The sequence below is a fragment of the Octopus bimaculoides genome, chromosome 12, assembly GCF_046866305.1.
Source record: "Octopus bimaculoides isolate indiv1 chromosome 12, ASM4686630v1, whole genome shotgun sequence".
In the NCBI taxonomy this organism is placed as follows: domain Eukaryota; kingdom Metazoa; phylum Mollusca; class Cephalopoda; order Octopoda; family Octopodidae; genus Octopus; species Octopus bimaculoides.
In genome coordinates this window covers 65,490,355-65,502,854 of record NC_142939.1, presented here as the reverse complement: position 1 = coordinate 65,502,854, position 12,500 = coordinate 65,490,355, and the positions used below count along the sequence as shown (strand labels likewise).

Sequence of the window (12,500 nt, the reverse complement as noted above, 5' to 3'; positions counted from 1 at the left end):
ATGCTTTTTATACTGACTAGAAAAGATGGATTTGAACTCGGAACACAAAGAGACCTAACTAAATCTTACTTCTACATACTCTTAGAATATTCATTAATAAATTATTCATTTTAGTTAGTTCAAAGATTTCTTTTAATCGAAATCACCCCTTGTACTTAAGATCGGGATTATCATTACAAAGGCAAAAAGGAAAAGATAGTCTGTTGGGGCAGCACATTTTTTGTGCAGTGTGTTTGCTAAATAGTCTTCATTCAATGCTGAAACCTTTATCATTTACATTACTTAAATGTATGACTGTCACATAATAGTTTCCCTTTTCAGTATAATATACACGTCTGCCAATTGCAGACGTCCTTGTTCCCCTTTTCTGTCGGAGGTTGATGTTTGTACATTGAAAATAATAACAATTCGTTTATTCAGAATATGGTTACGCTTTTCTTTTAAAGCTTTGCACAGCTTCAGACTTGTGCATAATTTTACAAATACATTGAAAGTAGTCCTTCTCTCTCTCTTTGTCTCCCCACTTTCATATATATACAATCACACACATACACACACAAATATGTACGCATGTATGTAATCTATATATGTGTGTGTGTGCGTGTGTATTTATGCGTATGTATGATTGTAAGAATATTATGTGTGTGTATACAATATATGTATATACGGGCGTATATATTTATGTATGTATGCGTGAATATATGTACGTGTGTGTATGTGTGTATACGTATGCATGTGTGTGCATGTATGAATGCATGTATGTGTGTGTGTGTGTGTGGAATATGCGTATAAAACCTAATAGGTGGCGCCCCAGTTTAGCAACAGTCCAATGACTAAAACCAATAAAAGAAATACACCAAATATTTTGTTCTTTAAAAATTTCAATTGCAACGAGAGTCTAGTCACGTCTTCTGTAGTTCTTCTCTTCAACTTACTACGGTCGTCCGTTTCATTTGCCATGATTTTCGACAGCTTCATTGTATTTAAGACTTCGCTATTTAAACAATTTGCAAACAATACAGAAATTTACGACTGACGAAACCCTACAGAGCTTACAAACTTCTAGACTTTTACAAACTGAGCTTTGTAAATGTGCAATAAAAAAACAACTGCAGATAATTGAAGTGATTCACAATTACACAAATACAGATGAGATGCAAATGAAAACAGTGAAAATTTCAAAATAATCCCAGAAGAAACAATCGATTTGGACGGCTAAGTGACGTTTCGGCGCCGCCAATTTGGCGTCGCTGATTCGATGCTGTCTTATTTGACATCAGTCATTTTTTTAACGTTTTTCTCGTTCTCTCTGCCCCCCCCTCTCCCTCCTTCCATCTCTTTCTCTCTCTGTTTATATATATGGGTATATTTCTCTTTGTGTGTGAGGAAATGGAAATGTTTAGGTCAGTCGTGTTTAATTAATAAAGTGTAATGTTGCTCTCTCTCTCTCTCTCTCTCTCTCTCTCTCTCTCTCTCTCTCTCTCTCTCTCTCTTTCTTTTCTAATTGAATATTTCTGGGCGAGCGCTTATGCGTGTCTCTGGCATGTCTTGTTTCTAAAACATGCTGAATGTCCAATCAGCCTTGATAAATCGTTAGCGTCCAAACAGCTGCGTTCAATTGTTTCATTCTAGGCTTTGACCAGTTTCAATCGCTCCTTAGTACTTGACTGGTACAATATCTTTTTTAGACCCTGTGAGAATGAAAATCAAATTCGAATCGAGAGGAGATTTGAACGTAACTTATTACTGTAACGCATTTAATCCGTCTTTCTCAGATTCTGTTAATCGTTATTAAATTTCCTAAGATGGTGAGCTGGCAGAATAGTTAGTGCGGCGGACAAAACACTCAGCGACATTTCTTCCGGCTTTTTACGTTCTGAGTTTCCATTGACTTTGCTTGTTATTATATCAGGGTCGATAAAAATCAAAAAAACCAATTGAGCACTGGAATCGATGTGATCGACTAAGTCCCTCCCGCTAAAATTCCTGGCCTTGTGCAAAATTAGAAACAATTCTTCTTTCTATTATTATTATTATTATTATCATCATCATCATCATCATCATCATCATCATCATCATCATCATTATTATTATTATTATTATTATTATTATTATTATTATTATTATTATTATTATTATTATTCAGGCGGCGAGCTGGCAGAGTCGCCTGACGAAATGCTTAGCGGTATTTCGTCCGCCGTTAGGTTTTGAGTTCGAATTCCGCCGAGGTCGATTTTGCCTTTCATTCTCTCGGAGACGATAAATTAACTACCAGTTGCGTACTGGGGTCGATGTGATCGATTGTCCCGCTCCCCACAAAAATCCAGGCCTAGTGCCTATAGTAGAAAGGATTATTATTATTATTATTATTATTATTATTATTATTATTATTATTATTATTATTATTATTATAAAAAAGTCGGCGAAGTGGCAGACTCGTTACCGCGCTGGGCAAATGTTCAACGGCATGTCGTCCGTTTTTACGTTCTGAGTTCAAATTCCACCGAGTTCAAATTTCATATATATATACATATATATATATGTGTGTGTGTGTGTGTGAAATTTTGAATTCAGTTCACGAACTCCCAGTACTACCTTTGCGGACCCCAGGTTGAGAACCACTGTCCTAGACATTATCCTAACTAAATTTATTTTCGACTTTAAACTTGCAAATGTTTCCATACCACTTTATGTTCGATTCTGTTATTTATAAATCGATTTATTTATTTATTACTTTTTTCAGCCCATGGGTTGAAGTCATGCTTCATGGGGTAGGCACTGGCTCGAAGGATACTTATTTCATCGGATACTTTGTGCCAAACCGCTGTTACCGGGGGCATGTAAACAACCAAACGTCATTTGTCAAACGCTGTGACACAAACATAACAGCACCCTACATTCACTGCACATACAAACACATCCGCACATACATATATACATGCATACACACATACGCACGTACACACACATACATACACACATACGCACGTACCCATACATGCATGCATACATACATACATACCCGCTCATATCCGAAATATTCGGATGCATACGTGTGCGTATTTACACAAATGCGCGGAAACACCCATACACGTGCAGACGCACCCATATACACATATACACATACACACACATATAGTCGTACACATACACGTACACATAGACGCACATGCGCGCACACATATATACACACACACACACACACACTCACACGCGACTCACATTCACACAAATACATACATTCTCATATCTGGGTACATGGACGTACTCATATACGGGCACATGGACGTACTCATATACGTACTCGTGCAGGAACACAAGCGTACAGTCGCCCTCACTCTTGTGCACATATCCACTCACACACACACACACACGCACATACACACACATGTGACTGACTGTATTCTCTTAAAATTGTCCTCTTTGAATGACGAGGAACTGTTGTTGTTTGGTGCTTCTGTAGCAATTGTTTTTGTTGTTGTTGCTATTCTAACTGCTGCTGCTGCTGTTGTTGACGTCGTCCTATCTTCTCCAAAATGAGGACAACGCCTGTTCTAAGGGACTGTTTAATGTTTTTACCAGAACCCAACATACCCAGCTATAATCCACCGCCACCATCACCACCACCACCAGTACCACAACTACCACCGCCACAATCACTACCACCACCACCACCACTACCGCCACCACCACCATCACCACCACCACCACCACGTCACAGCTTACTTTAAGTTCAGTACTTTATCGGTGCAAGAAATCTTGGTGTTTGACACTGGGCTTGGTTAGATGTGGAGAGTATGTGCGGTGTGGGGGTGGGGAAGGAGTGACACTGTTTTCTTTTAATAATTAGTCAGCGAAAGAAAGGAGAGGTGCCCCCCATGACCTTCTCTAAGACCTCCCACTCAGATGAGATCAATGCATTTAATGTCCCAGAATGAACGAATAAAAAAATGATGATTCAACGCCTTTTTCAAATAATACACACACACATACACGCACACAAACACACACGCACGCGCTCGCGCACGCACGCACACACACACACACACACCACGCACACACACACACACACACACACGCACACACACACACACACACACACACACACACACACACACACACACACACACACACACACACACACACACACATTCATTTTGATGTTGATGAAAGTAACTCTGAATTTTTCGCTTGTGCGAACGTTCGGAGGGCGAAATGCATGGCTGCCATTTTGTTTCGAAGCTTCGAGGGAATAAAATAAATATATGTATGTATGTATGTGTGTGTGTATATATATATATATATATATATATATATAAAAACAAAAGTAAATGAGTATATGCATATATACGTACAGGTATGTGCATACCGACATCCACCTGTATGTATAGGTGCATATCTGGGTACAGGACATTGCACACAAACGTAGACGAGAACACACGAGCCACATAGAGAACATTCTACTTCTTCAGCTACCCACGTTTTAACACCGGCGTTTCGACGAGCTTCGGGCATATATAATATTATGTTAAACCGTTAATCCCTACACATTTTTCATCTCTCCGTTCATTCGTTGTTCTCCACGAATTTTAATAAAATAAATATATACAAATTACAAAAATAATTTTTTTAAATATGCAGTACAGTACTGTTTCTACTTCGTGGATTCTCACCTATCGCGGCGGGTTTTGGAACGCAACACACGCGATAGTCAAGGGATTACTATATTATTATTAATGGCGGCGAGCTGGCAGAATCGTTAGCGTGCCGGGCGAAATGCTTAGCGGTATTTCGTCTGTCTTTACATTCTGAGTTCAAATTCTGCCGAGGACCACTTTACCTTTCATCCTTTCGGGGTCGATAAGATAAGTACCGCTTGAGCCCTGGGGTCAGTGTGATCGACTAGTCCCCCTCCCCTAAAATTTCAGGCTTTGTGCTTATAGTAGAAAGGATTGTTAGTTGGTAGTGAGGTGGCAGAATTGTTAGCACACCGGTCAAAACGCTTACAAACATTTCGTCCGTCTCAACGAGATCGATTTTTTTTTTCTTTTCATTTTTTCGGATTTGATAAAATAAGTACTGAGACCAAAGAAATCGACCGATCCTTTCCCTCAAACTCCCTGGCCCTTTGCCAAAATTAGAAACCATTAAAGGTCAAAATGTCGTTTTGGCATTCCAAGTTGTCTTTTAAATGCGATGAAACTGTAGTCAACATTTTTTTTTTCTTTCGTGTGTGTGTTATGTTCACGCAAGGTAGGGCGTAATATAGGTATACCCTCGTTTTTTTCTTCTTTCTATCATAACATAAGGTCTGAAGTTTCGTGGGAGGTGGGTAGTCGATTACATGGGCCCCAGGGTACAACTGGTTTTTATTTTAGCGACCACAAAAGTATAAAATACGAAGTCGACTTCGGCCGCATTTGAACTCAGAACGTAAAGTGCCAGAAGAAATGCTGCTCTGTATTTTGTCCGGTGCGGCAACGATTCTGCCAGCTCACCGCCTTGATGGTTATCCTAAAACTAGGGGTACACTAAAACCCATTTCCATTGCTGGATAACTAAACAATATTCTTTCTACTTCGTAATAAAACGAACCAATGTATTTGTGTTTTTTTTTTGTTTTTTTTTTTCAGTTATAAAAAGTGATTCGGATAAGAAGATATTTGGAAGGATTACAGAGATCAACGGTGTCACGGTTAACCTGGCCGGTACTGAGTTTTCCTTTATGCGGGTCAAAAAGGGTTTGTGTCCAGGACAATGCATATACAGCAAAGGAACCACCAATGAAAGTGTAACAGTTGAGGTAAGTCATCAATATTTTATATCATGACTGCAAGAAACGTATTTGACGCCATATAAAACGCACTGACTGTAAAACATAATAATAAATAATGAAAAAGGCGTAATTCTGTTTTAAGCACGCCATATATATTCTCATTTCTATATTCACATATACAGGGTGTCCCAAAAGTCACTGATGGGTTTCAATTCTTAATAACTTCCTTAACTTCACAAATAAATGCATGAAATTTTAATACAATATAAAGGACATAATGGAAATTAATATACACAAGTAAAATTTTGCAAAACCGCTACATCACATATGAAAAATGGCATCGCTTAAATGGCACCATTTTCGGCTTCGCTCTCTCGTGCTCTTTCCAAAACTTGCACCATAACACCCTCGAGAGTTTCAGACCCCACTTCTCTGATTTCTCTATTGATGTTCTCCTTCAGCTGCACCAGGGTCTCCGGTTTGTTGATGTAAACCCTCTCTTTCAGGTATCCCCACGAGAAAATATCCAGGCTAGTTAAGTTTGGCGAACGTGAAGGCCATTCAAAGTAGACCTCACACACGGTTTCAGCAAGATGGGGCAACTGCTTCTACCGCAAGAGAAATACTGCAGTTGCTATGGCAGTGCTTTGGAGAGAGAATAAGCTCCGGCTACTTTTGAGGGTGTTACGGTGCAAGTTTTGGAAAAAGTACGGCCGAGCGAAACCGAAAATGGCTGCCATTTAAACTACGTCATTTTTCATATGTGATGTTGTGGTCTTGTAAAATTAGACTTGTGCATATTAATTTCCATTATGTCCTTTATATTGGATCAAAAGTTCATGCATCTATTTGTGAAGTTAAGGAAGTTATTAAGAATTGAAACCCCTCAGTAGCTTTTGGAACACCCTGTATACATATGTATGTATGTATGCATGTATGCATATATTCTTCTTCTTCTTAGTCCGTTGGTGCCTTTAAGTGGCACATCGGGCAGTCAGTGATCGCCAATTATCTCCGTCTTTGGTCAACCGGTATGCTTCTTCCTGGGTGAGGTTCCGTCTGTGTAGGTCTTCTTTGGAGGTACTCCGCCATGTCTTCTTTGGCCGGCCTCGCTTTCTCTTACCTTCCAGCGGACAATCGGATGTTGTTATACACCGCTGGTCACAATGCCCTTCTTCGCATCGTTGTAGCTTCTAAAGGATGTCACCTCGCTGGCTAAGTGAGCAGGTAGGCCATTAACATTCCTCATGAAAGGGACATGAAACGTTTTAGTCAAAAACACGACACAATGCACCACCGGGAAGCGAAATGACGACCTTGCGATTGTGAGTGCAACGCCTGTAACACCCTGACTACTCAACCATGTTCCTTATACAGACAGACGGACGGACGGACGGATGGATGGATGGACAACTAGATAGATAGATAGATAGATAGATAGATAGATAGATAGATAGATAGATAGATAGATAGATAGATAGATAGATAGATTAATGGATGGATGGATGGATGGATGGAGCTATAGATAAATAGATAGATAGACAGACAGAAAGACACGCGCGTGTATTAGGTATGTATATATGTATGTATGCATGCGTAGCTGTGTGGTAAGAAGTTTGCTTCCCAACCACATGGTTCCGGGTTCAGTCCCACTGTGTGGTGCTACGGACAGGTATCTTCTACTATAGCCTCAGGCCGGCCAAAGCCTTTTGAGTGAATTTTATAGACGGAAACTGAAAGAAGCCCGTCATTTGTGTGTGTGTGTGTGTGTGTGTGTATGCTTTAGTGATGTCTATATTTGTGCCTTTTTGATATATATATATATATATATATATATATATATATATATATATATATATATATACACGCAAACGTATATATTTATATACTACAGTGGCACTCCGTCGGTTACGACGACAAGGGTTCCAGTTGATCCGATCAACAGAACAGCCTGCTCATGAAATTAACGTGCAAGTGGCTGAGCACTCCACAGACACGTGTACCCCTTAACTAGTTCTCATGGAGATGTAGAATGACACAGAAGGTGACAAGGCTGGCCCTTTGAATTACAGGTATTACTCCTTGTTGCGAGCTAAGTGAACTGGAGCAATGTGAAATAAAGGTTCCCGCCTTCACATACACATACATACACACACACACACACACACACACACACACACACACACACACACACACACACACACACACACACACACACACACACACATATATATATGACGGGTTTCCGACTACCAAATCCACTCACAAGGCTTTGGTCGCCCCGAGGCTGTAGTAGAAGACATTTGCAAGACGAGGACAGAAAACGAACTTTTTTCGAACAACGAAAAAAACAAACAGAGAAACGAGACATGCAACATAAAGAATATTGCCCTTCTTCAGTTGTCCCTGTTCCATCTACTCCGCGTTCCGAAGGCAAGGACAATACACGACTTCGTTGGAGCAGACATACATACATACATACATACATACATACATACATACATACAGACAGACAGACAGACAGACAGACAGACAGACAGATAGATAGATATCTGTACCCATATATACATGTATATATAGATATATATGTACATGCATATATTTATATATTATTCATATTATTATATGATCGAATGCCACGCATCTTTTTTCAAGCAAGTTTTATATATATATATATATATATATATATATATATATATATATAGTGGTAAATGATGGCGTATGGAAGTTTATTTTATCAAATTATTCACTTTATTTTAATATAATTGCACTGACATAAAATATCCACGCATATTTTTCTTGTTATTTCCTCTGTAAAATCTTACCTCTCTCCTTCTCCCCCACCGCTATCAAAGCTTGTCTCTGACTAAAACTGTCAGTTATATTACGATAACAATCTATATAGCTCCACCTTAAAGCGGCATGTGACCTTTGGTAAGGTGACGTCAGAAGAGTTCATATTGCATTGCATGTTAATAAATAGCGTAAGTATTGAAATACACATATAAACATGCATAGGCATACGCATACACACGCATTCACTCATACGCACATATACACGCTAATGTAAATACGCACACACACACACACACACACACACTCACATACAGCGCACATCAATATATATATATATATATATATATATATATATATATATATATATATATATAAAGATATATATATATATATATATATATATATATATATATATATATATATATATATGTATGTATGTATGTATGTATAAACGTATATGTGTGCGTATAAATACGTACACAAATACATGCATACATGTACACATACATACATACTACACGCACATACACATGGAAGGACGCTTAACATAATGGCACATGTTTATGCGCAGCTAACATTACACTATTTCTCATTGCGTTTACTCAGCCTGTTTAATCTTTCAATTTATGCTATCTAATTATTGTTTAGAACCGATATATACCAAGCGTCATCTTAGTACATTCTCTCATTAGAGTATTTCTGACACCATACGTAGTTTTGAAAAATTGTTTCCACAACAGTCAGCGTTATGTAGACTCTTTTTTGTCGAACTCTATCGTTTAGACTCTCACTCACTCACTCAATCTCTCACTCACCCTCATAATGCAGATATGCACAATCATGTACACATACAAACATAAAACGTATATAAAATCTAGATGCAAATATTTTAGTTAGTAGATTTCAACTGTCTACCTATATAATCTATCTATCTATCTATCTATCCATTTAGCCACCCATATATATATATATATATATATATATATATATATATATATATATATATATATATATATATATATATATATATATATCGCAGGCGTGGCTGTATGGCTATATGGTAAGAAGATTGCTTTTCAACCACATGGTACCGGGTTCAGTCCCACAGTTGGCACCTTGGGCAATTGTCTTCTGTTATAGCCTCGGGCCGACCAAAGCCTTGTGAGTGAACTTGGTGGACAGAAACCGAAAAAAAAAACCTCGTCGTGTTTGTGTGAGTGTGTGTGTGTGTAGCGGAAGACCCTGAGGCGGTACTGAACCTGGAACAATGTGGGTTGGGAAGCAAACTTCTTACCACACAGCCACATCTTACTAATAAGAATTAAAACCAGCTGTTGGCTATGTTGGTAGTGATATTTCTGTCGAACTATGTACAAAACCAGATTGTTTGTCTTTCTAATTCACTTTGGTGATGGAAGCTTGTGATCCGCGTTCATTAATTTCTCTCTTAAGCAACTCCTCGCTAACTTCTGAAGCTAATGGGGTTTAGTTCTGTCAATTAAACTTGGTTTGGCTCAAACTATCAATACAATAACGACATTTGCAGCTATTTGCTTTCTTATTCACAGCTAAACACTGAAGTAAAACGTTTCCAAATTAACAAGTTCTGTACGAGGGGTGTTCATTAAAGATTTCCTCTGACCCACTTTCGGTTATTGCAATTATACATGTCTCTACATGTCACATTTTAAATTGCTGCTTTCCACTAGAAACTTTCAACGAGATGAAGTCTATGGAGATGATGCACCATCATACGACATAGTCAAGCATTGGCATCGCCAGTTGAAATGTGGTCGGACATCGGTGGAAACTGCTCATATTCCTGGACGACGACATTCCGCCATTGATGACGACACCATCCATAAAGCGGAAGCCGCCTTTTTCGAGGATTCGGCAACTAGCCCAAGAAGTGAAGATAAGTGTAGGGTCCGTGAAAATAATCATTCACGACCATTTGCACATGCGGAAGTTGTCTGCACGACGGATTCCCCGGTTGCTCACACCTTTTCCGAAGCAGGAACAAGTCAATTGCTCCCAGGTTCATTTGGTAATGTGCCAAGAAAACGAGAAGGACTTTTCTGGCAGACTTATCACATAGGATGAAACATGGCTCCATCACTATGATCCTGAGACAAAAATGCAGTCGAAGCAATGGAAGCATGATAACTCTCCACCTCCAAAGAAGGCTCATGTCCGGCCCTCAGCAGGCAAGGCGATGCTCACAGTCTTTTTGGACCAGTGCAGAGTAGTGATGATGGATTTTTTGGTAAAGGGCACCACAATTAACGGAGCATATTATGATTCTCTGCTGTCGAAATTGCGGGACGCCATCAAAGTAGAGAGGCGTGGCATGCTGACCAAAGGTGTCCGCCTCCAAGGCAACGCCCCAGTTCACAATGCGCATGTTGCCCAGATGAAAGTACACTCCTGCGGCTGTGAAATCCTTCCTCATCTTCCTTAGTGTCCCAATCTCGCACCATCTGACTTCCACCACTTTCCAGCCATGAAGTCCTTTTTGAAAGGAAAACACTTTTCGGGTGATGATGAACTTATTTCCGAAGTAAAGTCTTGACGCAACCTACCGACTTCTACAGACGAGGTCTTCACAACTGCATAAGGCAATGGGAGAAGTGTGTCACCATTGGTGGTGGTTATGTAGAAAAGGACTAATAATTATGCCAAGTTTCGTTTATCCCAGTCGTTGGGAAGTGGATCAGGGGAAATCTTTAATGAACACTCCTCATATCTCACAATCTCTCTGGTGGTCATTCCAAGATATTTAGTTAATAACATGGTTGAAGCTATCTAAATACTAAACCCTTTCTTCAAGATTTGAGAACTCTTCTATTCTAAATTGATATTCTATATAAAGGGTTCTCAAATTTTTCTTCTGGTGTACCCTTTCGTTCTCTCCGTCACTCTTTGCGTAACCCTTGTGAAAAACATGTTAAAATGTATGGGTGCCGTAGAACAAACAATAGACATATGTTATTTGTTAGTGATTTCATTTAATTTAACTTTTTCATTTCTAATAAGATTGATGAGTTTGGCTCTTTCTAACAAGTAACCCAAGTATAGCCACAGTTTCAGAGAAACACCCACGTATCATTCTTAGCTGACAGTCCTGTTCGAAATTAGTTTTTGGTTATACACATTGGTGGCAAAAAAGAAAAACCGTGTTCGCAAAGGTAAGTGGGTGGGAGCAACAAAAGGCTTTCCACAGATTTGCTTTTTTTTTTTAGCTATACATAAGTAAGACACCACGGTGGAACACCAGAATGTTACTAAGGAAGGTGATGAGGGTTAAGAAGATCTTTGACCGTGAAGTCATTTATAAATTTCACAAATCCATCTTGCTGTTTGTTCGGAACTGATCTGATATTGATTCCAAAGGGATTTTGAATGAGACGATAATCCATTTCACTAATATCGGGAAAATAGAAACCTAATTCCTTGTGTAGATAAATAAAATACTTCTGGGCCAGCATACAGATTTGATGGATGTTCGTTGCTTCCAGCGCAGTAAATTTTTCACTCATATTTTCAAAGACGTCACAACTTGCAGTTTTTCGATCAACAACTCAAATTACATCCAGAATTACTTTAATTTGTTGACACAATCTCTAACGGTAGCTGGGTTGCCTTGAACTCTCTTGTTTACTGCATTGAGTCGTAAGAAAATACTATTCATGTAAACCAGCTATGCCTTCCAATTGGTGTCAGAAAACTTGATGGCGCTATCTTTCTGATTTCTTGAAAAGTATTCTTTTAGTTCATATTTCATCTCTGCAGTTCGAGTTATTACATTACCTCATGAAATCCATCTCACTTCTAAGTGAAACGAAAGCCCCTTTTCTTCATCAACTTTATATTTTTGACACAACGAACGCGATATCTCAGAGGAGGCGGATTAGATTTAACGAATTTC

At 38.9% G+C, this 12,500-nt stretch overlaps 1 protein-coding gene across 1 annotated transcript in view; it reads left to right on the top strand.

Annotated features, from left to right (window-relative positions):
* Nucleotides 1-12,500, top strand: part of LOC106884490 (uncharacterized) — a 75,011-nt gene that overhangs the window by 34,215 nt on the left and 28,296 nt on the right. The window contains exon 4 of the mRNA XM_089361231.1: nucleotides 5,634-5,803. Coding sequence (XP_089217357.1) covers nucleotides 5,634-5,803 — 170 coding nt within the window. The remainder of the gene's footprint in view (nucleotides 1-5,633; nucleotides 5,804-12,500) is intronic.